The sequence below is a fragment of the Quercus suber genome, unplaced genomic scaffold (genome assembly GCF_002906115.3).
Source record: "Quercus suber isolate HL8 unplaced genomic scaffold, Cork oak 2.0 scaffold_334, whole genome shotgun sequence".
Classification (NCBI taxonomy): Eukaryota; Viridiplantae; Streptophyta; class Magnoliopsida; order Fagales; family Fagaceae; genus Quercus; species Quercus suber.
In genome coordinates this window covers 470,139-497,247 of record NW_027069787.1, presented here as the reverse complement: position 1 = coordinate 497,247, position 27,109 = coordinate 470,139, and the positions used below count along the sequence as shown (strand labels likewise).

The following is a 27,109-nucleotide window of genomic DNA, read 5'->3' as shown; positions in this document are numbered from 1 at the left end:
GGAATAGGGGGACTGCATACGCCCGAATGAATATTTAGATATTTAAAGAGGTCTGAACACCCTAGTTTGTAAAAAAAAAAAATTGAAAGAGAGAATTGTGACATAAATATAGACAAAAGAGTTTACATCACAAATAGAATTTTATAATCATGTACAAAACAAAATGACCTGGTGCGTGTGGGACGGGGACACTGCATATACTCGAGTGAATAATAAGATATTTGAAGAGGTTTGAACACCTTTGTTTGTCAAAAAAAAAATGAAAGAGAGAATTGTGATATAAATAAAGACAAAGGAGTTTACATCACAAATAGAATTTTATAATCATGTACAAAACAAAAAGAAGTAGCAAGCATAGTTGGGTTGTGAGCTTTACCTTATCCTACAAAAGGCCGCAAAATCTCCCATATCACCACACACACCAAAGAAAAATTAGATATCATTTTTCTTCCTCCATGCATTATTTGTTGTGAAAATAATTTATTTACACACAATTAAAGAAGAGACAAGGAAAATAGACACAACGGCGATCGAGAAAGTTTCACTATAAAATAAATAGATTGCAATAGTAGCACATAGGGCACTCTCACAAGATCTAAACCCCAAATACACCATTAGCTCTCACTCATCAAAAAAAAAAAAAAAGCACCCTATTGTATTTGGCTATTGCTTTGGCACCTCTCTTTTCTCACAAACTTTAATTAGTATATATATATAGATAGATTTGGATGCAAGATAGAAATTCTACTCTAATCTAATCTAAGTATATATATGTGTAAAGCTCCCTCTTGGAGACTTGAACCATGGCCCTTGCCCCTCACACCCCACAAGCACTTAGTGGAGTGACTATCACACCAAGGGTGTGCAGTAGTACAATATATATATTAGCAAGGGTTGGCTAGTGTTGTAGCATTTTAATATTATTTAATTAAAATGAATAAATATGATAACATAAATAAAATAATATGGGAGTTGTCAAGGACGTTTTGTGACAAAGGCCGAGATTGCAGAAATGAGCCCAAAACTCCCCTTGGGTTCGTTAAATTTGTTAGTTATTTGGAGAGCCAAGCCCAAAATTCGCAATGTGAGGTACACAAAGGCTAATGGTGCTTTATGGAAAGAGAAATCAACACAAAAATGAAAACACAAGAAAGTGCAAAAACTATATATTCATAAGTCAGAAATTTCAGCCTGCAATCACCGAGAGGAAGAAATGGAGGGAGGTCCCGAGCAAGAGAGGGGGAGTTCCCCTATATCAGTATTTTCACCTCCAGGCCTTTAAATCGTCCATACACTAGGTAGCTAACTAGGCTTTTGTGTCAAAGTTTTGGGTTTTTTTTGTAGGGAAAACATTTTTTTTTTCTCTTGTGGGCTAGTGATGCATATTTATATCAAGCTTTAGGGGATGCTTGTGACCAGTTTTTAGGTGGAAGGAAGGCTTTGGACCTTTCAAATGCTATTTCTATGACTTGGTGTATTATGTTTTATACTTAAGGAAATGTTTGGTTGCTTTTTGCATGATTTTGGAAACAAAGTTGTTTCCTCTTCATAGCGGCTGTCTCTGGTCTTTGTAAGCCTTGGAAAACTACATATGGGTGGTTGAGTGGGGTAGGTTGCTCAACCTTTTTCTTAGAGTCAGCTGTGCCTTGGTGTGGAAAATGGAGCTGGGCTAAAATTAGGGGCACAATCACCCAGAGCATGGAGCCAAATCTAGGGTAGAAATTGTTGACACTAGACCTCCTTCATGGGCCTTAGATGCCCCCAACATCCCTAGCCCACTTCATGGCACATACGGGTTGGGCCTATGTAAAAAGTTCAATGGGAACTAACCCACACCCATCAGAACCATTACTACTCAATTCTCCAACTATTCGCATGGGCTTAAGCCATGCAACAGAGCAGAATACATTGATAAAATATATTAGTCGGACCTGCTAAGCAATTCGGCTTAGTCATTCTGTCAAACCATAAAATTTGTCGCGAATATGACCATTAACAAGAGTTAATATGGAAGATAAGGAGTTAGTGAAATATTTAACCCCATATTGAAAATGAGAGAGACTCTTTTATTGTTTTTAAGTGTGGTGATTAATGGGCTAATATGTACAAGAGCAGATATTGGGCTAGATACATTCAGAATAAGAATAAATAGCATATTCATTAGTAAGTAAATGAAATTTTTATTATGGGAAATGAAGAGCCATTCTCCCACTTAATGGACTAGTTGTTAGGCCTATTTATTTTTTCATAAACTCCTTATCTAATCCATTTAATTGTGTAACTCCAACCCATTAGCATTACGTCTAGCAATTAATCTTATAACACCCACTACATCAAAATTATAAATCTAATTAATCAGATTAATTTGGGTAATTAATTTTATGAGGCCCATTGAGCATATAAATAGACTCACTTAGACCTAATACAAGTTACAGCATTACAACAACAAAAAATATAACAATTAATTACAAGCATTCTACACACTAAAAAATAGAAGGATTCTTGGCAAAGAAGGATGTTCTTTCTGGTAGAGTTTTGGGCTTGAACACTTTGTACAAAAGTTGTTTTAGCCATACAACATTCGTTGGGTTATTGTATCTTGAAGGAGATAAGCTAGAAAAAGTCTACATTGGTTACAAAAATTAGCTAAACGCAACCTCAACATGATGAAAACTCAACTTTAGAGTTGGTCTATAGCCGCGTTTGGTAAACGCAGCTATAGGTCTAGTAGTGGAGTTGCGTTTGTGCTGAACGCAGCTTCAAAGCGCGTTTTTTATAAACGCAACTTCAAAGCACGTTTTTTGTAGTGAACTTAAATCTCCTTAAAGTAAGTGAGTATTGTACCTCAGTCCAAATAGTGTTGTGTAATTTTTATTCAAATAGATAATATTCATTAAGTATTATTCAACAGTGGCGGCGGCCTGAACCAAAAATGGATTCTAAACCGAAACAAAAACTCTTGATTTCCCATACAAAATAATGAAAATATAAACCTATAATCCAAACAAAGCTGATATAGATCAATAATGGAGGCGAGGAGGCGTTGTGCTGGGTAGAGGCGGCTTGAGAGAGAAGCATGGAGGTGCTATTAGGGATGAACGATGTTGTTGAAAGAAGCATGGTGGCAACGTAAAATGATGCTTGAGGAGAACATTGAGAGAGAAGAAAAGTTGTGACTAAGAAATAAGGATGAAGAAAGAAAAGAGGAAAATAGATCTGAAGAAAAATCTAGAAGAGACAGGATAGAGATAAGATATAAAGCACGTGTGAAGGAGAGAAAAAAGGTTAAAGCAAAAATGACACATAAGTTAAAATAAGACCTGATGGAGAAAACAATGGAAAAGGAAAAAAAAAGTTATTAAAAATAAAATTAAATTAAAGGATGGGCCTTGGTTTATGGTTTGGGTTATGACATGGGTATAATTTAAGGCTTGGGTTTATCACTTGATTGGCCCACTCAACTTTTAATTACATTATACATATTAATTATACACATAACAAATTATAGAAGACAATTAATAAACAAATTAAACAACTAAATTATGTAAGGCTAAACAATAATGAAACAATACATTATAAAAGACAAACAATTAAATTATGTTAGGCTAAATAATAATTAATAATTTTATAATTAATGAAACAACAATATAACAAATTATATTTTATAAAAGCCAAACAAATTAATGAAACAACTAAACAACAATAATTAATAATTTTATTAATATTTCAAATGAACTTATAGTTTATTGTTTATTCTTTTACTAGAATTTGGACAAATATTTGATAAGAAAACCAGTAGAAGGCAATTGTAAACTTTATATATTTGCGTGTTTTTTTATTGTTATTGTTGTTGTCAATATANGTTTCACATCATACCCCCCAATTCTGAGGGTGACGATCAACGCATCATCATGAGGCTGGACAGTGCCCACCTTGTCCGCGTCCGAGAAACCTAAAACTAGTTGATCATCCAGTTTGCACCTTTTCGGACCCTGGCCAGGTTCCCCCGCAGGTAACCGATCCACCGACATGACCTTGGATGGCCAGGATCCTGTTCTCCCTGGGCTGCAAAGATAACATTGATAGTTCCTAGAGGGGGTTTTAGAGGATCATCCCTCCGGGACTCCGCACTCATCGGACCTCCTCGGCCACTGGTGTGATGTAGGAGATGTCGCAATTTCCCTTCGCCGACTAGTTGTTCCAAATGAACCACAAGTTCCTGCAGTCCTCAGTTGTGTGCCCATGATCCTGATGGTATTGGCAGTAGAGATTGCGATTACGTCTGTCAGGATTTCCTGCCATCTTGTTCGGCCACTTGAAGAATGGCTCGTTCTTGACCTTTTCTAAACCTGATGGACTGGATCTTTGAATACGGTGTTGACAGTCTAGGAGTTGGCTGCTCTTGATTGTGCCGGAAAATCTCTCATCGATTTGCTGTTGGTGTATCAATCCGACCTGAAATCCCTTCTCTCCTGGGGGATAACCTTCTCCTTGCCTTTTCCTTGTTGTTGGTCTTCTTCAACTCTCTTATACTTCTTAATGCGGTCCATTAGCTGACGTATGCTAGTAACGGGTTTACCAGACAAGGATGTCCTTAAACCATAATCAGTAGGGAGGCCGAGCTTAAACGTTTCTAGGGCCATTGTATCAAAATTGCCCTCCATGTCATTAAACATCTCCCAATATCTATCCGAATACACCTTCAGTGTCTCCCCTTCCTGCATGCTCAAAGACAGTAGAGAAGACAAAGGTCGGGCCACTCTTCGGTAGGTGACAAATCATGAACCAAAAGCTTGGGTGAGCTCTTTAAAAGAGCTGATGGAATTTGGGTTCAGCCCATTGAACCACCTCATGGCGACTGGCCCAAGACTGGAAAGAAGACCTTACACATCAGCGCTTCGCCCTGGAGTAGACAGCCATCCTCTGGTTAAAATAACTCACATGTTCCACGGGGTCCGTTTTACCGTTGTAGATGGTGAACATTGGTTGATTAAAATGCCGAGGATGTCTCGCCTCTTCAATCCTACGCGTGAAGGGTGACTTAGAAATCTGGTTTAGAGCCCTGCTCATGGCGTCGTTTCCCACGTCTCCATGTGATGGACTTTTGCGTTGCCCTTGCAATGAGATTCTTCTTCATAGGTATAGGACTCGCTGGCTAGTGTCCTGGATTTATGTTGATAAGTGACGTCCGGTTCGTCATCAGGGTCCTCATCAAAGTATGAGGGAGCCCGTTTCCTCTTTGCATGGCATAACTCCCTTTTCAGCTTTTCAATCTCCCGCTGCAAATCTCGGTTCTTCTCTGCATGGGACATGTGACTCCCCCCATGTGATTGGTTCTGACCAGGGGGCACGGTGTGCACACTACCCTCGCGGTCTTGTCTTCGCTCCAGGTTAAGAAAAGGGTCCACGTGCTGAGATGCCCTAGACTCCGCTTCTTGTTAACCGTGTCCAGCCATCACCTACTGTTGTCTTCACCCCTGCACAAGCTCTTCCACAGACGACGCCAATTGTAGGGTCCATTTTTGTAGCCCAAGCCTAAAAGATATGGGTTGAAGGCCCAACGAACCCAGGACAATAAATTTGTAGAGAGTGGGCGAGAGAGCTAGGCTGGTTATGAAGTAAACAATGGTTGGCTAGGTTAATTGCGGTGATGATAACATGAAATGATGCCTGAACAACTCCATGAATGAATGTCCGAAGAGATGTTTTATTAAGTGAACAGTGATTACAACATTCAGAGTTACAGTAAAGTTATTCTCTCTCTTTTTCTCTCCCCTCCGTCCCTTATTATCAAGGACCCTTCTTCTTTATATAGCATCTTCTCCTATCATCTCTATCGTCCACCTGTTCTTCATCTGCGTATCTACTCAAGTGCATGTCACGTCATGTGTCTACTTTAGTTCTTTGTGAGTGGCGGTAGCCGAGGTTACATTGTTCAGGGTCTTCTCCACATAAATGCGGCCAGAAAAGCTGTTGCAGTGCATTAAATACGGTGGTAGCAGCTTTTCCTTTAGATATTTTTTAGTTCTGATCATCTCCGGATCCACCCAGAACTTATCATTATCATTGGGATTGTTAGGAAGATTATTCGAACCTTCCACACGTTTGTTCGATCAAGGCTATTTGTGGCCGAGGAGTAAGACGTCTTCGGACCAATAGTGACCTCTTCGGACGGTACTCCTCCTTTACTTCTGGGCTTCTTACTTCAGATGGGCCGCCCCAACCACCTATTGCTCCTCGGAAATATAATAGTCCTTAACAGGGTGTCCCGGGCTCATTAAGTAGCTCTGGGTTTTTTCCCTCCACAATTATGTTTACACCAACAACTAGTTTACAATTCCATGTATTTCACGGCAACCAGCAAAGGAGTAAAACTCCTTGCATGACACCGTCACTGTTGAGTATTGACCAACGTAAAAGCCGCCAACCCGACAAATCTTACCAAGATAAACTAAAAATCATTTTGAAAAAACAAGTAATACATTTTCATTTATTTTTATTCCATTTCATTTCATACCTTAACCACAATATTTGATCCTTTATATGTAATTTAGCTTATTCTCTTTATATTTAGATTGTGTGTACTAGAAATTATCAATCTATGTATTAAAACTATTTTAGACAGAGAGAAGAATAGAAAAATTAATTGAATCTGAAATAGAATCTTTTAGTAAATTTGTTACTTGCAATATAGAAAATTTAATAAAAATTTTACATAACAACCTTCATTACATAATAATTCTTGACTATATGAAAAGGTTATATTCTTATAAAATTTTATTGACAATACTTGTAGAACTTTTAAAAATATTAAAATTGATGAAATCAAGGATTAGTCATATTATTAATTGACAAAGAGATGTCAATTCAACATAAATACAAAATCTTTTAAAAAAAAAAATTTGCATCTAAAAAAGAAAGAATAATTTATTTTAAATTTAAAAAGTTTGAAACATAGTTGAATTTAAATATAAAAATGACCTTACTTAAATTTATCTTCTTAAGCATCAAACTATATCGAGTGGGTTCCAGCTTAAATTTTTACATACATACACAACACAAGCATGTGCACACAAATGTAATAGTGCCATATTTTATGTATAATTTATTTGTTTTTATTGAATGTCTTCTGAATATTGGATTTACATATTTTTGCATGCATTATATGACCAAAAAAATTACATAAATAGAATGAACATAAAAATCTTTAATTTTTGTATACATTTAAGAGACATGTTTATGGTTGAGCACATGTTTATGTTTGAAAAAATATGCAAAAGGTCAATAAAAATTAACAAATACATAAGTGAATTGATACTTCTACACTTATGATTAGTTGCAAAATTTTAAATTCACCCTAACATAAGTTAATCTTCATTTATGAAAATATTCATGTTTAAACATTAGTTTTTGTGTCTTAAAAAACAATAATTATTTTCCAATTACACAAACAAAAGTAACAAAAATAATATTATATTTGATATTTGTTAACAGTGCAACTAGACAAAAGTTTAAAGGTATTGGTGAATTTTATCAAAGTAGAGTTTGCCAAATTTTTTCTTTGAAAGATTTATTATTCAATATTTGCAAAGTGTTTCCATTTCGTTAGTCTTCTTCTTCATTGATCAATGTTAATTCTCCTTGCATTGAAATATCCATACTCACTTAAATAGATAGCATGTTAGATGTTTTCCCAATCACTATAAACTCACAACAACGCAATTGAAAACGAATGTCAATTTTGCTAATAACTAACCCTTAATAAGAGAAAGTTAAATTTCATTGTTTTTGTTGAAGATGCAAATTAGTAATTATTTACATCAAATTTTTTATTCTAAAAGAAAACGTCGTAGATAGGTTGCCCCATAAATTTGATTTTGAATTGTACTATCCACCAAAATAGGACAGGTGGGGGAATGTCAACTAACCATAATTCAGTAGATTTTTCTTTTTCTCAATTTTAAACTTCTTTTCAAAGTCATATAATTTGTACCAAATTTTTACTAAAATTTTAGTATAAGCAGTGTTCAATGCAGCTAGACAAACTTTTAAAGGTGATGGTGTATTTTACACCACACACACATGTAACAAGCATAAAAAATATTAATTGTTATCATATGTTTAAAAGGCAGGTTTGTCCTTAAGTACATATTTTTGTTAAGAAATATGTTTATTAGGAAAATAAGTTGAACTCAATTTGTTAACAAAAATTAAGTGTGGATTGAAACTTCTATGGTTTAACTTTTTTAGATAGTCATGCGATTGGTTTGTCTAAAATCTATTGTTATTATTCATTTATGTAATTAAAAGTGAGAAAGACAGCGTTGGCCATATACTAAAGAATTTCTGTCATGTTTTGTGACTTTTTGGATCCAATGCCAAATCTTGGTTCAGCTTATATTTGTCATATTTATCAAGGTTTTGAAAATCGAAACAAACTGGACAATCAAACCTGGTTTAACCAGGAACCAATCACCTTCCTTTTTTTTTTTTTTTTTTGATAAAAAGGAACCAGTCACCAATTTGAATTTTTTTTTAACAGAAAAATTTGAAATTTAATTTTTATAAGGAACCACTTGATTCGTGGTCAAATCGCCTGGTTTGATAAACTGTGCATGGGTATTCCGATCAGACCTAGGCTTTTTGTTTGAAAATATTCGCTGAAAACTTGCAGGAAACTTTGAATCTTTCATCATGAAGAGGGTCATCTTGTTTGCTAGAAGCTGAAAGTAGTAGATCTTGTTCGCTAGATTGATGTTTTAGGGGAGGTTTTGATCAGATCTGTTTTGAGAGAGAGAGAGATAGGAGTCTGCTTAGATCTGTTTTAAAAGAGCCAAGGGCAAGAGAAAGGGAGAAAATGGTAGTGTGTGAAGGAAAGAAAGAAAAGACTAGCCTAGTGGAGAGTAGGGGCGGCTTCATGCGTAACTCAGGGTGGTCACAGGTGACAAGACCACCCTAACTAGACAAAAAAAATGTATATATCATGTTGCTCATATAGTATGTATCTTATTTACTTGATTACTTTTTACTTTATAGATTTTTAGTTTTTCTTCCTACTTGCTTTAAGCTTGATGGTCTAACATAGGGGTGTCCAAGACTCGCTCGACCCACTGGAATCGCTCGACCCCTTGCCATCAGAACCAAAAGCTGACCAACTCGAGCACCACCACGATCGATGAAGGTTTTGTCCAACGAAACCCAACCCTCGTTGGTTCGAGTTTCAGTTTGACTTCTCTCAACCCGCCAAAGCCGACCTAACCGAAGAATAGGTAGATTTGTTTGATTTTCCTCCTTTTCTCTCTTTTTCTCTCTCAGATCAGCCCAGTTTTAGTGGAGATCTCCCTTTCTATGCCCAAATCCGATGGAGATCTCAAGTTCTTCACCTAGATCTGATGGATATCTCAAGATCTTCGTCTAGATCAAGTGGAGATCTTGAGTTCTCCACCCAGATCCGGTGTAGATCTCGCGATTTCTACCCAGATAGTGTGGAGATGTCAAGTTCTCCATCCAAATCCGGTGGTGATCTCGTGATCTCCATCCAAATCCGATAGTGGTCAATCATTTACCACTATTCTCCTAGTTTTGAGCGAAACAACTCGACCCGGGGAAAATCCGACTTGATCCAACCCACAGGTAGAATCGGTCAGTGGTGGGTCCGCCAATCTGCCACCCAATGGAATCGAGTCAGTTCTGGGTTGGGCATAAATCCGACCCGTGGACACCCTTAGTCTAACATCTCTTGTGCAAGTGTTTCAGGCAATAGGTAGCTTGTTCCAAGTTTGTCACATGTTTTAGATTCAAGTGTGAGTAAGTTTTGCTAATTTTCCCAAGCTCACGTTTAAATTTAGAGTCTGTTATAAGATGTTTTTTCCCAGAATAGCCAAATGTCAAGATTGTTAAGTTATGTTTTCCATAAAATTTATGTTGGCAATAATCCATGACAAATTTGTTGTAAATTCCATGATTTTATTTTCTTGTATTTTGTGGGTTTATTGTAATGGCTTTAGTCTCAAGAGGGTGAAGATTTTCTCAAGACAGTGCCTCTAGCGACTATCTCACGAGTAGGCCACTTGCCAGTGAGTCGTCAGGCACTCTAAACAACTGGATTTTTAATGTGATATTTCCTCTCCTTCACCCACACTATATATAAACTCATTACCTATATAATTGTAAGAAGACTTTTAGATAGAAACCCTAAAGATTGAAGTTTTCATAACACCCACCTTCTAGAGAGTACTACATATCCTCAAGAGTTAAATCCTTATGGTCTACCCTCTCCAATTGTCATAACTTGAGTGGAGATTTTACCCAAACACAAAACACACACAATTTCAGTGTTGAGAGTGTTTTGGACCCTTTGGGAAGCATTGGAGCTTAGCCAAATTAAGCTAGTAGGCAATGTAATCGGACGATATTGCAGGATCCAAAAAGCTAGTAAAGACAAGATTTAGAGAAATCCATTGGTAGCTAGAGCTTGAAAGCCTCAAGTACCTAGATAGATTGGGCTTGAAGAGTCTTTTTGATTAACCTTGTACTCCAACTTATTTACTAGAGGATCATTTCAACTTGGAGGGCTATCAAGAGGTTTTTATGCTAACTTCTTCAATTTTCCTCTTTGATAACACATCGCATGTTATCTTGGGTTTGATGTTCTTTTCCCTACCACCTTTTACATTCATGCAATTGTTGAATGCTTTGGCCAATTAATTAGCTAATACGTACATTCCGCTTTAATTGTTTTTAGCCTAAAATTAAGCTATCTGTAATTAAAATTTGGAGGTCTTAATTAGCTCTACCATTTAGACAAGTGAGCTTTCAGATTCTTTTCTACGTCCTTATCTTTAGGTGACTAAGAATGTCAAGATTATGTCTTTGATATCTTATAAGTAGCAATAACCAAGATGTTCATGATGAAATCAAGTTAAGGTTAGATGGTGCTCTGTTATAATTCTGGTTAAAGTAGATGATGTTAAACGTTTTGAGTGGCAGATAATTAGGGCTTAATGATGATGCTGATGAAAGAGACATTAAGATACAACAAAGGCCTCAAGGCTTTGATGTTATACCGTCTCTTTTATAAACATTTTTGGAATATTGTAGGTCATGACACTACAACATCAAGCATGTATTTATTTTTTCCTTTTTTTTTTTTTTTATACTATTAGTCAGTTCACAAATCCTTATGAAATTTTGTTCATAAAATATTTAAGAAATTTTCATTGAATACTTTCTAAGTATAATTTTTTATTATACACGCTAACCTTAGATTAATAAGACCAACATGACCTAATGAATAAGACTAGGTAGCCCCTTCCCAAAAATAAACACATAAAAGTGAAAGAAAAAATTGACATAAAATAAATAAAAAAAAAATATTTTGATTTTCTCATTATTTCAAAATTGTCTTATACAATAAGTTTATTTATGGTCTTTTTATATATTAATAAGACTCATACTAGTGAATTACACATACAAGATAATGACTAAAAGAGGATAAGACTCATTACTTCCACATTTCTCTCTCATGTTAGTTGTCAAGTACTAACACAAACGTACTATTTTTCTACCTCCACATTTTTCTCTCACATTAGTAGTCAAATACTAATACAACTCTTCTTAAAAAAAAAGTACTAATACAACTTCTTCTTGAAATAAAAAATAAAATAAAATTGTCATGAGTAAAATCGTGTATACCCAAAAAAAAAAAAAAAAAACCTTGTTGCACGCGTTTCGCGCGTGTGATGAAGCTAGTTATTATATGAGATAAAATTCTATACGTATGTAGTGTAAAACTCATGTTTTACCACTCCAATCCTAACATATCACATCATCTTATCACATATTTAAGAATAAATACAACCACACCCAATCAATTTTAATATTCATATATAAATCCAATCAAATTGGGAGTTTATTAAGAAGTTTTTAGTTGTGGTAAATATATTGAATTTTAAGTAAAATGCTGATGCAACAATTTTTTATTGGATGGTGAAAAACAAGGGTTTTACACCTCATCCTTACTAAATTCAAACTCATATTATATACTTATGAGTAATGCTACAGCTACAAACTATTTTACAATATTTTTTCAAACTGTTGATATGGCTAGCTTTTTATTAATTTTTACTAGACCAATCATTATCATCACTTTTTTATTTACAAATAATCACTTATCACATCAATAATTTGTAAAATTTCTTGTAAAAAATTTTGTATCTTTAGTATTAGTCTATACTTGGGATGACACCTAATCACGACGTGTAAGACCACCTGCCGCCAAAGCGTGTGGTTTTGAGTTCGCCAAACTCCCACGAAACACAGCTGTTGCAACTTACAACATTAACAACCATCCACCTCAAAACTAAAAATTCTCTCATATTCTATGCAGTACAAAATACGTTGTAATCTGCTTCCTATTTCGTCTTCTTTGCAGTACATGCTCTTTCACTCTTCTGTGTACTACAAACAATTCAATGCCAACTATACCTTGGTCCCTCCTTTGACCTCTTGATAATCACAAACTCACAAAACCCAATCCACAAATTTATATATCACAAACCCAAAACTCCAAAAATTCTCACTACATATCTCATTGTTTGCAAATTTGCAACACGACCACATACAATACAAAATAATGTATCGTTCCCTCTCCCTCTCCATCTTCTGCTTCTTTTTCCTCTTCCTCATCCTCTCTGCCTCGGCTCACAGTGGCCACGATGACGGCGATGAAGATAGCAGTGAAAGCGGCAGCGTTGACCTTCGAGCAAGGCCATTGATACTGGTGAAAATATGGTGCTTGATTATCATATTTGTGGGCACTTTTGTTGGTGGTGTTTCACCTTACTTCTTTAAATGGAACGAGGGGTTCTTGGTTTTGGGGACACAGTTTGCTGGGGGTGTGTTTTTGGGGACGGCTATGATGCACTTTTTGAGTGATGCAAATGAAACTTTCGAGGACTTGACTACCAAAACGTACCCTTTTGCATTCATGTTGGCTTGTGCTGGATACTTGTTGACCATGGTTGCTGATTGTGTGGTCTCCTATGTGTTTAGATACGACGAAAAGGCTCGTGATCTCGAGCTTCAAGGTAAGCCGATTCAATCTTCTTCTTCTTTTTCTTTTTTTTTTCTTTTTTTTTTTAATTTGGGGTCTTAGCATAATGTCAATTAATGTTGATGAATGAGATGTTAATCCTAAAGGTTGGTATAATGATCTTGATTAATTAATGGGATGGAAAAAGTGATTGAATTTATTTATTTCCCCTCTCGGCTTTTTCCCTGAAAAGTACAGAGACAGACAGAGAGAAAATGAAGAAAGTAATTTCCAGGGTCCAGGGGAACAAGCACAAAAAGGGGTGTTTTGGTTTTGTTTAACTAACATGTGGGTTTTTGATGAAACTGTTTGGTTTGGTTGTTTTTGGAAGATGTGAAACTGGTTGTTTTATTTTGAAAGGTTGATTGTATTCAATTAGCACATGAAAAGTTAGAATTAAGACGGAAAAGGTAGGTAATTCCAGGGTCCAGGGGAACAAGCGCAAAAAGGGGTGTTTTGGTTTTGGTTTTGTTTTGTTTAACTAGCATGTGGGTTTTTGATGAAACTGTTTGGTTTGGTTGTTTTTGGAAGATTGAAACTGGCTGTTTTATTTTGAAAGGTTGATTGTATTCAATTAGCACATGAAAAGTTAGAATTAAGATGGAAAAGGTGGTAATTTTATCAAGTGTTTGCTAGCTTGGATAAATCCATGGTGAGCAATTAGGCTTTTCGGATTTAGTATACAGATATGAAGGCCACGTTTGTAAGAAACAGTGTTGTTTGCAACAATGGGTTGGATTCTGTGGTGATTTTCTATTGGGGTGCAAAAGGAGTTAGGATGATTAAACTTTTGAAATAAATAAGTTTGAGCTTACAAGAAGCAAATAAAACTCTAGGCAAAAAGTCTCACAAGACAGATCAAATAAATGTGAATCTCCTCTGTTGACTCCAAGAAGAGGATGTAAATGTGTAATGGCTGTTTCCTGTTTGATTGATAACTTTATTCGATTTTCCTTCATTTCAGGTGGAGTTGGGCAAGGAAACGGCACAAAAAATGGTGTGGCTTCACAATTACAGAATCAGGTGAGATACATGCTCATTCATTTCATGTTAGCATTAGACAAGCAAGCTCCTCCTTGGTTGTAGTATTTGGTGTATAACTTGTTAGTGGTTCTATGACTGAATCAATATTTGCTTGTATGCCTTAATAGGTGCACCACTTCCTGGCTCCTCCGGGTTCAGTTGGGGATAGCATTCTGTTGATTGTTGCCTTGTGTTTCCATTCTGTTTTTGAGGGCATTGCAATTGGAGTTGCAGAAACAAAAGATGATGCCTGGAAAGCTTTATGGACAATTTCTTTGCACAAGATATTTGCTGCCATTGCCATGGGCATTGCTCTCCTTCGTATGATTCCAAACCGTCCTTTCTTATCATGTGCAGCCTATGCTTTTGCATTTGCCATTTCAAGTCCAATTGGGGTGGCCATTGGAATCATAATAGATGCCACAACTCAGGGTGCTGTGGCAGATTGGATCTTTGCCATATCAATGGGTATTGCATGTGGAGTGTTCATCTATGTATCCATAAATCATCTACTAGCAAAGGGTTACAGACCCCACAAGACTGTCACGGTTGACACACCCCATCACAGGTTTTTGGCAGTGTTGTTAGGCATTGGGGTAATTGCTGTCGTGATGATTTGGGACACTTGAGAACTGAAATTTTAGATTAACCATTGGTTAGTCCTGTTTTTCTAAAACACTGTTTTGCCAATGATCGATCCTTGGGACAGATTTCCAGTTGAAAGAGAACATTCCACTGCATATTTGTACTTGGTATCTTGCTTATATAATTTGGAATTGACTTATTTATTAGAAACTAATACAGAGATAGATAGTGCCAATCCTTTTCTTTATTATCTTATTAAGAAGTCATTCTGAGGAATAAACCAAGCAAATATCAGAGTATATATGTTTTTCTTCTTCTTTATTTTCCCTTTACAAAATGTAAGTGTTGGCAATGGCATTCATAGTGGCCGCTTTCTAGCAAGTCACACAGATTCCGTCTCTGATCGCTAAGTGAAAATTGTAATTTGCAAGCAACACCTTTTGGCGTGTATAAGCTCATTCCATGGCCCAGGTCTTTCATCAATAGTAAACGATGAGACTCAACCAAAATAATTCAAAGCCAGGGAGGAGTACTGCGTGTCAGAATTGTCATCTCAGGTACACAATCAAGAGTTGGCATCTTACTGGAAAAAAATTGTGAACATACATGGCAATAAATGTTGTTTAAAGTTGACATATCAATTTATGTTAGATAAGAGTAAGACTTATATATGGTAAAATTTGAAGTACTCTTAATATCACTCTTTCAAACAATATTGCATGAACCTTATCAAGACAGGAAAAGGTTCAAATCTGCAGTTCTGAGTACCATCTTATAGTTGCAACATTAAGAGAATAGTAATATCATTAATGTGGATCAATTTAGCAAGCTCTTACAACTAGACAAAAATCAACGTTGAGAACCAGGAAACAATGAGGCTTTGAGAATTTCACAACCATGGAAGTACATCATGCTAAGGCTCTGATACAAAATGGATTTTAGTAGGAGAAAGTTTGATAAATCACAACTCCCAAGAAAACAGAAGACACAGATAATGCATTATTCAAACTACACATGCACACACAGAGAGAGAGAGAGAGAGAAAGAGAGACAGGTGTTGTTATTAAAGCAATCATAACTCAACTGAAAAGCATAAGTTTTTCTTCTTTTTTTTAATAAATGAAAAGCGTAAAGTATTATTTGAATAATTCATCAGAAACAAAGGGAATGACAATGGCCCTATAGAGGGAAAATTTTGAGGAATGACAGTGGTTTCTGCTTCGAAACCTTCTCTAAGTAGCCTCAGTAAGTGGTATCATTCATAGACATATCATCAAATATCTCAACATTTGTATAATACACCAGTCAAATTTTAAGCAAGTGCAAAGAATAAGTCAGATAATTCAACCCAGTGCTTAAAGGTCCACATGCAGAACTTTATCAAGGCAAACTGTTACAATAACGGGCCCGGCCAAATCCCCAAGAGCACAGCCTGCAATGTAGTGCATAATTTAGTGGAGGATAATATAAAATATGGAAAAGCCCATACATTATTATCTACTGGAGATTCAATTTGTTAATCAAAATTCAATAAAAGCTTACCAATCCACTGGCCAATTGAAGGACGAAAAAGGTGGCACCAATCCCAGCCCCAATGGAAGCAAAAACTAATGATGCACTACACCTCACCGTAGCACAAGAGACCTTTTTCCCAAGAAGTTTAGCTTTTTCTTCTCTATCAAAATCATCTTTCCCTTCTTTAATTATAGATGAAAAGTATCTGTAGACTTCAATGCCAACTTGGACAAGCCATGATGCAGCAACTCCTAAAAAGTGTCCTGCGAATCAAAATGAGGCACAAAACAATGTGGTTGGCACCCAAGCAAAGAATTACAAAAAACGGAAAGAATGCCAATATATAAGGCTTTACCTCTGAGAGTTGTTCTGCTAACACAGTAGAAGTAAACATATGTAGGCATCCTTCTTGCAGCTTTCCGCACAGCAGATTTGGGAACATCTATACATGTTGATGATATGCATCAATTGTTTAGAATACTATTCAGAAAGCTGACTAGAGTTTTTTTATGTTATAGTAAATATCTGTGAATCATTTTCTCTTCCAGCCATAACTAAATCCATCTTCCCTACCAAATGTAAGTAATCCATTGATTCTTCTTTTATATCTGATGAATAAAATAAAACAAATACACATTTGAAATACTTTTAAATGCAAGCACCTTTCAGAAGTTTCCATGCCATCCTCTGTGAAACATAGTGGACAGCAATTCGTTCCAGCACCCGTCTAGTAGTTACAACAGTAGTCTGTAACAATAAACAGAAGATCACCAGGTAAAGTTAGTCTCCAAAAGTTACAAGCTGAGCTTCGTATCTTCCAAAGAAAGGGAGTGAAGGAAATGGGGGAAAAAATGTAAAAGCTTTTTAGCAAACAAAATTGAATTCCAAAATCAAGAGAAGGCAAAATTGCATAAATAAACTATAAAAAAACTGGCTCCCTGGCCCCAGTTTAGGTAAACATTATCAACAAGAGGGTTCAGAAACAATAATATTAGAGTTTGTCAAAGGGCAATACAAAAGTTTAAGTACAACAATACCAGGGCAGTCAAAGCACAATACTTTAAAGTGTTAATTTAAAAAAATAAAATAAAAAAATTCTAGGACAAGAAAGCTGTCCAGGAGGCAGGAACCAATTATCATACAAAATCCAATGAGTACACTTCTGTACATGGTTGATGGTTATATGTAGATAAATACTTTCCCATAGAAAGTTAAAAAGGGCAAATGAAAAGAGCCACATCTAGCCGCTCAAATCTTCATAAAGAGGAAACTAACAGTTGATATAAGGGAAAGCACAAGAACAGTAAAAATAGGCTAAAATAGGCAAATTCATTCATAGAGTTCAAGCCATTTTTTATTGTAAATAATTCTACAAAGCTCATAATCCATTTGTAACTTAGGCTCAAGGTTTTTCATTGTTTTGAGCCCTCCACTTCTCATTGGACCTATGCTTAAAATGTATTATGACTTTTTTGGGTCTCACTGTCTCCTTTTTACTTATAAAGATAAGCCCCCACCTTAAATGATGGAGCAGCTCGGACCAAGGAGAATAAAGTCAAAGAGAGCAGCTTACTGAAGGATTACATTGAGCATCAAATTATGGACCTCACTTTATTCTATCTAGTGGAAAAAGAAATTATCCACACAAAAATGTCTAAAACTTAAATGGCGGGGGACAAGATGTGAAAAATAGAGATTATTATACCATTCCAAGGGGGATCGACTCACGCTCAACAAGAGTATGCCATCTACTTTATCTATATATATCATGTCCCTATTCACTATGCTCAGTAATGTAGCTAATAGGTTGGAGAAGCTTCAACGGGATTTCCTATGGGGGAGGATTAGGGCAAGAAGAAAATTCACCTTGTAGATTAGGGCACTGCTACTAAGCCGCGCATTGGGGAGGGGGGGGCTCCTATGTGTTTAGATACGACGAAAAGGCTCGTGATCTCGAGCTTCAAGGTAAGCCGATTCAATCTTCTTCTTCTTTTTCTTTTTTTTTTTTTTTTTTTTTTAATTGGGGTCTTAGCATAATGTCAATTAATGTTGATGAATGAGATGTTAATCCTAAAGGTTGGTATAATGATCTTGATTAATTAATGGGATGGAAAAAGTGATTGAATTTATTTATTTCCCCTCTCGGCTTTTTCCCTGAAAAGTACAGAGACAGACAGAGAGAAAATGAAGAAAGTAATTTCCAGGGTCCAGGGGAACAAGCACAAAAAGGGGTGTTTTGGTTTTGTTTAACTAACATGTGGGTTTTTGATGAAACTGTTTGGTTTGGTTGTTTTTGGAAGATGTGAAACTGGTTGTTTTATTTTGAAAGGTTGATTGTATTCAATTAGCACATGAAAAGTTAGAATTAAGACGGAAAAGGTAGGTAATTCCAGGGTCCAGGGGAACAAGCGCAAAAAGGGGTGTGTTTGGTTTTGTTTAACTAGCATGTGGGTTTTTGATGAAACTGTTTGGTTTGGTTGTTTTTGGAAGATTGAAACTGGCTGTTTTATTTTGAAAGGTTGATTGTATTCAATTAGCACATGAAAAGTTAGAATTAAGATGGAAAAGGTGGTAATTTTATCAAGTGTTTGCTAGCTTGGATAAATCCATGGTGAGCAATTAGGCTTTTCGGATTTAGTATAAGATATGAAGGCCACGTTTGTAAGAAACAGTGTTGTTTGCAACAATGGGTTGGATTCTGTGGTGATTTTCTATTGGGGTGCAAAAGGAGTTAGGATGATTAAACTTTTGAAATAAATAAGTTTGAGCTTACAAGAAGCAAATACAACTCTAGGCAAAAAGTCTCACAAGACAGATCAAATAAATGTGAATCTCCTCTGTTGACTCCAAGAAGAGGATGTAAATGTGTAATGGCTGTTTCCTGTTTGATTGATAACTTTATTCGATTTTCCTTCATTTCAGGTGGAGTTGGGCAAGGAAACGGCACAAAAAATGGTGTGGCTTCACAATTACAGAATCAGGTGAGATACATGCTCATTCATTTCATGTTAGCATTAGACAAGCTCCTCCTTGGTTGTAGTATTTGGTGTATAACTTGTTAGTGGTTCTATGACTGAATCAATATTTGCTTGTATGCCTTAATAGGTGCACCACTTCCTGGCTCCTCCGGGTTCAGTTGGGGATAGCATTCTGTTGATTGTTGCCTTGTGTTTCCATTCTGTTTTTGAGGGCATTGCAATTGGAGTTGCAGAAACAAAAGATGATGCCTGGAAAGCTTTATGGACAATTTCTTTGCACAAGATATTTGCTGCCATTGCCATGGGCATTGCTCTCCTTCGTATGATTCCAAACCGTCCTTTCTTATCATGTGCAGCCTATGCTTTTGCATTTGCCATTTCAAGTCCAATTGGGTGGCCATTGGAATCATAATAGATGCCACAACTCAGGGTGCTGTGGCAGATTGGATCTTTGCCATATCAATGGGTATTGCATGTGGAGTGTTCATCTATGTATCCATAAATCATCTACTAGCAAAGGGTTACAGACCCCACAAGACTGTCACGGTTGACACACCCCATCACAGGTTTTTGGCAGTGTTGTTAGGCATTGGGGTAATTGCTGTCGTGATGATTTGGGACACTTGAGAACTGAAATTTTAGATTAACCATTGGTTAGTCCTGTTTTTCTAAAACACTGTTTTGCCAATGATCGATCCTCGGGACAGATTCCAGTTGAAAGAGAACATTCCACTGCATATTTGTACTTGGTATCTTGCTTATATAATTTGGAATTGACTTATTTATTAGAAACTAATACAGAGATAGATAGTGCCAATCCTTTTCTTTATTATCTTATTAAGAAGTCATTCTGAGGAATAAACCAAGCAAATATCAGAGTATATATGTTTTTCTTCTTCTTTATTTTCCCTTTACAAAATGTAAGTGTTGGCAATGGCATTCATAGTGGCCGCTTTCTAGCAAGTCACACAGATTCCGTCTCTGATCGCTAAGTGAAAATTGTAATTTGCAAGCAACACCTTTTGGCGTGTATAAGCTCATTCCATGGCCCAGGTCTTTCATCAATAGTAAACGATGAGACTCAACCAAAATAATTCAAAGCCAGGGAGGAGTACTGCGTGTCAGAATTGTCATCTCAGGTACACAATCAAGAGTTGGCATCTTACTGGAAAAAATTGTGAACATACATGGCAATAAATGTTGTTTAAAGTTGACATATCAATTTATGTTAGATAAGAGTAAGACTTATATATAAAAAAAAAAAAAACCTTGTTGCACGCGTTTCGCGCATGTGATGAAGCTAGTTGTTATATGAGATAAAATTCTATAAGTATGTAGTGTAAAACTCATGTTTTACCACTCCAATCCTAACATATCACATCATCTTATCACATATTTAAGAATAAATACAACCACACCTAATCAATTCTAATATTCATATATAAATCTAACCAAATTGGGAGTTTATTAAAAAAATTTTAATTGTGGTAAGATATATTGAATTTTAAGTAAAATGCTGATGCAACAATTTTTTATTGAATGGTGTAAAACAAGGGTTTTACACTCCATCCTTACCAAATTCAAACTCATATTATATACTTATGAGTAATACTACAGCTACAAACTATTTTACAACATTTTTTCAAACTGTTGATGTGACTAACTTTTTATTAATTTTCATCTAGACCAACTATTATCATCACTTTTTTATTTACAAATAATCACTTATCACATCAATAATTTGTAAAATTTCTTGTAAAAAATTTTGTATCTTTAGTGTTAGTCTATACTTGGGATGACACCTAATCACGACGTGTGAGACCACCTGCCGCCAAAGCGTGTGGTTTTGAGTTCGCCAAACTCCCACGAAACACAGCTGTTGCAACTTACAACATTAACAACCATCCACCTCAAAACTAAAAATTCTCTCATATAGTACAAAATACGTTGTAATCTGCTTCCTATTTCGTCTTCTTTGCAGTACATACTCTTTCACTCTTCTGTGTACTACAAACAATTCAATGCCAACTAGACCTTGGTCCCTCCTTTGACCTCTTGATAATCACAAACTCACAAAAAACCAATCCACAAATTTATATATAACAAACCCAAAACTCCAAAAATTCTCACTACATATCTCATTGTTTGCAAATTTGCAACACGACCGCATACAATACAAAATAATGTATCGTTCCCTCTCCCTCTCCATCTTCTGCTTCTTTTTCCTCTTCCTCATCCTCTCTGCCTCGGCTCACAGTGGCCACGACGACGGCGATGAAGATAGCAGTGAAAGCGGCAGCGTTGACCTTCGAGCAAGGCCATTGATACTGGTGAAAATATGGTGCTTGATTATCATATTTGTGGGCACTTTTGTTGGTGGTGTTTCACCTTACTTCTTTAAATGGAACGAGGGGTTCTTGGTTTTGGGGACACAGTTTGCTGGGGGTGTGTTTTTGGGGACGGCTATGATGCACTTTTTGAGTGATGCAAATGAAACTTTCGAGGACTTGACTACCAAAACGTACCCTTTTGCATTCATGTTGGCTTGTGCTGGATACTTGTTGACCATGGTTGCTGATTGTGTGGTATTTTATTTTACTTTTTTTGTGCTTAATTCTTTTTTCTTACTTTATTTTTTTGCTGAAAACCCATTCATATTCAGGGTCAAATCCAAATTGAGTCCCTACATGACTATAATTATGTATTAGTTCAATAAGTCACATGACTCATTAAAAAAAGTAATATCACTAAAATCAAATATAGAAATTTTTTTCATTAAAAGAATATAGTGGGTTGGAGTAAAATAATCTCAAACTTTAATGCGCATTTGGCATTAGCGTAAAAAGCCTTTTTTTTTTTAATTACTATTTAGGTTATTTTTACTACTATTCATGGGTTTCATTGCACTTTTTAATATTATTCATGAGTCTCACTTGTACTATTTCAGCTACTTTTTAGAATCGTCTATAGTACTTTTAGCAAAAAGTTTTCAGTTTTAACTAAGGTTGTGTTTGCCATTAGCTTAAAAAGCCAATTTTTTTTTACTATTCAGCTTATTTTTACTAATATAGTAATATTCATGGCCCCATTGTACTTTTTAATACTATTCATGAGTTCTATAATATTTTTTCAACTACCTTTTAGCTTTATTTATCGTACTTTCAGCAAATAATTTTCAGTCTCAGCTAAATAAGCTGTTTCTAAACAGACTCTTGAGTGTCCATTTGGCAAAGATTATTTTTACCAACTTATTTTATTATTTAGCTTATTTTTGCTACTATTTATGAGTTCTATTGCACTTTTTGGTACTATTCATGGGTCTCATTATACTATTTTAGCTAACTTTTATCTTTATCTATAGTACTTTCAGCAAAAAGTTTTTAATTTCAGCAAAATAAGCAGATTCCAAATTGACTCAGTGTGCGTTTGGCTCCTACTTAAAAAGTCAGTTTATTTTACTATTCAGCTTATTTTTACTACTATTTATGGGCTCCACTACACTTTTTGGTACTATTCAGGATCTCACTGTACTATTTCAATTAACTTTTACCTTTATTTACAGTATCGTTAACTTCGGACTCAACTCGGACCCGTTTTGGGGTTTTTTTTTTTAACCCATACCCATACCCAACCCTATTATTTATCGACCCAGGTAAAATCCGATCCATTAGGGTCGGGGCAAATCGAGTACCCGCAGATCGGGTATAAATTGTCATCCCTAACTGCTGCTTGGTTCTACCTTGTGCTAAAAGCCTCTTTTAAAAAAAAAAAAAAAAAAAAAAAAAAAAAAAAAAAAGGAGAGCTTGTGAAAGGGAGGAGTGCCTTTTTCTTTTAAGTCACTTTGTTTATGTTTTGTTTTTGGTCAAGTCCAACGATTTTAAAGTCTAGCAAAAAAGTAGAGTTTAATTATTATGCCAAAAAAAAAAATTTTGATTTTTTTTATTGTCAAATTAACCCCTAAACTTTTATAAAATATGACAATCTAAACATTTTGTCAATATTTATTAGAAACCACAAATCAAGTTACAGAGGATAATCTTCTCAAAAAAGACAAAGTTACAGAGGATAACACCAATAAAGATAAATAGCAGAGAATGAAAACATTTTTTGGTAACCACAAAAAAATTAGGTTAGTTCCAAGAGAAAAAGGCGCAGTTCTTTCCTTTCCCAATTCTTGAGCCTCTTCAAAGACTTGTTGTGTGGTGCAGCTTCGAAATAAATCTGGTAGAACATTGTTTTTTCTAAAGTTCATATATCTCCCATTTAAGAGAGGAAAATTCAAGTAAAGAATATTTTCTATCATTAATTTTTAACATATATATGGACGAAGTGTTTAGATTTTCATGACTTATAAAATTTTGAAGTTTAAAATGACAAAACATAGAATGCATCATCCCAAGTTCGCATGGCACACCTTTGGAAATGCTCAAGAGCTAGAATGAGAGCGGTTGGATAGAGTGCTAACGACTCTTGAATGGATGAAGCTAAATCATAATTAATAAAGATGAAACACCTAATCTTCTTGGTATCCAATCACTGTACAATCTTACTAAAACACTCATGTCCAAGAAGAAATCAAGATAAAGATCAAAACGGTTCCTCTTTGAAGAATGTGGACTCTTTTTTAGTTTTTTTTTTTTTTTTGGCTAATAAACTGAGAATATTATTAAAACAAAGTAAAAGCAGCATCCTTCTTCTAAGCAAAGAAAATACGAGTTAAAAATTTACAACAAACAGAAGACCTATGAACAACTGCAAATTTAACTTAAATAATGAGTTCCAAAGTTAAGTTCTCTCCTTACTTAGTTAAAATTACAACTTTTCTCTTTAAAAAAAAGTACAACTAACAAAAAATTTGCTAAAGTCTACAACATTGCAAATCATAGATTGGATAGGTCAAGCAGTGGTGAAACAACCTTCTTTAAATAGCAATAGCATCAACATGTATAAATAGGGTAAAAAACGAAAAATCACAATAACTTAAAACCTCATAATTTTTTACTATTTGATTTAGGGGTTTAAATTGACAATATTTTAAAATTTAAAGATTCAACTTAAAATTTTAAAGTTTAATTTGTACAGGCTTCAATTTAACACCTCTTGGAATTACATGATCTAATTTAAAAGCAGAAAGTAAAGAGGGGAAAAATGTAATTTGCCAAAAAAAAAAGAAAAAAAAAAAACCCACTTCCCACGTGTGAGAAAGCATAAACTCAAATCCCGCCATCCTTTTTTTCCACTTCCCTTTCAACTTCAAATCCCAAATCCCAATTCCCACATCGGAAAACTTTTTCCCAGTCTCTCACGGATTCACCGATCGTTCACAAATGAACATCATAATTCCAGTGTTAAAAATACCCAAGCTTTGGTTACCTTAGCTTCAAGATCCTTTAGGGCTTTTGGGTAATTTTCAAATTCAGCAATGGATTTGGGCGATCTTCACAAGGTTTGGGAAACCAAAGCCCTGAAAAAGCCTGGACAAGACGAGGCAAAGAAGATGCTTGAGAAAATAGCCAAGCAGGTCCAACCCATTATGCGCAAGCACAAATGGAGGGTCAAGGTCCTCTCTGAGTTCTGGTATTCTCTTCTACTTTTCCGTTTGTTTCCCGAGAAAATTGTAGCAAAAAGTGTTGGGGAAGTAATGAAAAATTGGAAATTTATGATACTTATGCAAACCCTATATGTTTTTTTATTTTTATTATAAATAAACAGATAGACTTTTTTATTGATTTCATGTAAAATTGGAAATTTATGATGTTTATTCAAACCCATATGTTATAACATTTAAAGTTGCTTTTTTTTTTTTTTTCTTGAATGTTGTTATTAAGTTATTAGACAAAGACTTTGTTAGATTATTTTTTGAATGTTGTTGTTTTGTTAAATTTATGATTTTTATTCAAATCCAATTATGTTGTAACATTCAAATATGGATTTTTTTTTTTTTAATGCAATAGGCTATTAGACAAAGATTTTAGGTTATTGATATTGAATATTCCATTATTTTGTGTGTGTGTGTGTGTGTGTGAGAGAGAGAGAGAGAGAGAGAGAGAGAGAGAGAGAGAGAGAGAGAATTAATGTGTGTTTGATATCCTTTTATTTTTTGGTTTTTGTTTTCTTTGAAGAAAGATTTAGATTTTAGTTTTTACCAAGACAAATGGTTGCATTGGTTAAAATTAGGTGAATTATTTTATATCTTTTCTGCATTAAACAAGGATATGATTGTTACTTAATTGCAAACTTGTTTTATATTTTGATTTTGTTAAAAACATTTCATTGTCCAAGTTGAATATTTATTGATTTGATATATGTTGTTTTAAGTTCCCATGTAAATTCCACTATTGTTAGTACTCTACAGTTTTGTTTTGTTAAATATATTGGCAGTCGAGTGAGGCACATAAGTTTGGATTGTTTTTTTTTTTCTTTTTTTGGGTCTAAGTTTATATTGTTTTGTGTTCCATATTGAATGATAATTTTTTTTTGATAAATCCATATTGAATGATAATTATAAATAAACAAATTGGCAGTCCAAAAAGTCCAGCTCTTCTGGGGTTGAATGTGGGAGGTGGGGTGCATGTGAAGCTGAGGCTTCGAAAGCCAAACAGGGATTGGGATTTCTTCCCTTTTGATCAAGTTCTTGATACTATGCTTCATGAGCTTTGCCATAACGCCCATGGTCCTCACAATGCCAGCTTCTACAAGCTGTGGGATGAACTTAGAAAGGTCTTTCTAATTCTCCTTCATTTTATTACAACTATCATTCAATGTTTCATTTCTTATAAGAGGATTAAAAAAATTGAATCTGAAATGCATTTCATGCGTCTTAAGAAACCAAATATTTTTCTTGTATGTATCTATAGCCCTTAAATATTTGAGTCATGTGTCCAATCCCAATTGATGATCAAATTATATAAGCAAATGTGTAGTCCTAAATTTTTTTGAAGATTTTGTCTTTTTGATGGGTGAATATACTTAATGCAGTAAGAAAAGAAGTGTTATAGTTGGATTGTTAATTATGATATATCCACTCTATTTGAGTTCTACTTTGTTAGCCGCACAAGTAATTCCTTTTCTTTTTTCTCTGCTTTTATTTAAAAAAAAAAAAACACTTCTTTTCTTACAAAAACTGTGCTGGACCAGTTGTACGGTACTGCAATATGTACCATATATATTTCACTGATTTTCACAGTTGCACACTCCATTTGGATAACATTTTTTTTTGGATCTTATGTTTGCTTTCATGTAATTTGGAGTGGAGAAAAACTTGGATTGGAGTTATGGAATTTCAAAGAATTATACTTATATTTCATTTCTTTTAGTAATTGGCACTACGTGGATTTCAGTTGTGGACATCCTAAACCCTGTTTTCCAGCTTTGAAATCACTTTTTTAAGAAACTATGTAGAAAGCAGGTTTTCAGTTGCATAATTTGCAGCTTCTGTGTCTCTCTAGTTTGCTTTATTGTGCTTGATGCCTTTGATTATGTACAGGAATGTGAGGAGCTGATGACCAAGGGTATAACTGGCACAGGTGATGGGTTTGATCTTCCTGGGAGGCGTTTGGGTGGTTTCTCTCGTCAACCTCCTCTTTCGTCTCTCCGCAAAACTGCACTTGCAGCTGCAGAAAAGAGAGTGCGTTTGGAATCTCTCTTGCCTTCTGGACCGAAGCGTCTTGGTGGTGATAGCACCATTATGGTTGCACTTAGTCCAATACAAGCTGCTGCAATGGCTGCAGAAAGAAGATTACAGGATGATATCTGGTGTGGTTCTCAGTCTTGCGAAGCTTCTGGGGATGAAGAAAGTAGCTCTGATATCTTGCAGGACCTTGTACATATGGAGCAAAGTGCAGGAGGTTCAGGGCTAGATGGTGGTTCAAGGTCACGTGCTGCGGATGCAGCAGTATCTCGAAAAAGAAGTCGG

General features: G+C 35.3%; 5 protein-coding genes across 5 annotated transcripts in view; 4 read left to right on the top strand and 1 right to left on the bottom strand.

The window, feature by feature from the left end:
• Positions 1–12,386: 12,386 nt before the first annotated feature.
• Positions 12,387–14,948, top strand: LOC111985773 (zinc transporter 11). Its single transcript, XM_024017421.2, has 3 exons — positions 12,387–13,088; positions 14,058–14,116; positions 14,245–14,948. The coding sequence occupies exons 1-3, from the start codon at positions 12,635–12,637 to the stop codon at positions 14,743–14,745; spliced, it is 1,014 nt and encodes a 337-aa protein (XP_023873189.2). The 5' UTR covers positions 12,387–12,634; the 3' UTR covers positions 14,746–14,948.
• An 832-nt stretch (positions 14,949–15,780) lies between these two features.
• LOC111985776 (uncharacterized) lies at positions 15,781–16,993 on the bottom strand (the record flags this gene model as incomplete). Its single annotated transcript, XM_065759600.1, is given in 5 exon segments — positions 15,781–16,133; positions 16,244–16,276; positions 16,279–16,479; positions 16,572–16,658; positions 16,879–16,993. Coding segments are annotated over 5 exon segments (513 nt in total), but the record flags the coding sequence as incomplete, so codon positions are not given.
• Positions 16,994–17,999: 1,006 nt separating this feature from the next.
• On the top strand, positions 18,000–20,113 carry LOC136061612 (zinc transporter 11-like). Its single transcript, XM_065759599.1, is given in 5 exon segments — positions 18,000–18,006; positions 18,125–18,181; positions 19,139–19,197; positions 19,322–19,586; positions 19,589–20,113. Coding segments are annotated over 5 exon segments (621 nt in total). The 3' UTR covers positions 19,822–20,113.
• A 1,264-nt stretch (positions 20,114–21,377) lies between these two features.
• On the top strand, positions 21,378–22,765 carry LOC136061611 (zinc transporter 2-like). The gene is made up of 2 exons (XM_065759598.1): positions 21,378–21,779; positions 22,757–22,765. Exons 1-2 carry the CDS (start codon positions 21,378–21,380, stop codon positions 22,763–22,765), a joined length of 411 nt encoding a protein of 136 aa, XP_065615670.1.
• Positions 22,766–24,400: 1,635 nt separating this feature from the next.
• LOC136061610 (DNA-dependent metalloprotease WSS1-like) overlaps positions 24,401–27,109 on the top strand; it is a 13,195-nt gene continuing 10,486 nt past the window's right edge. The window contains exons 1-3 of the mRNA XM_065759597.1: positions 24,401–24,771; positions 25,719–25,914; positions 26,681–27,104. Of these exons, the coding sequence (XP_065615669.1) occupies positions 24,617–24,771; positions 25,719–25,914; positions 26,681–27,104 (775 nt within the window). The 5' untranslated portion in view covers positions 24,401–24,616. The remainder of the gene's footprint in view (positions 24,772–25,718; positions 25,915–26,680; positions 27,105–27,109) is intronic.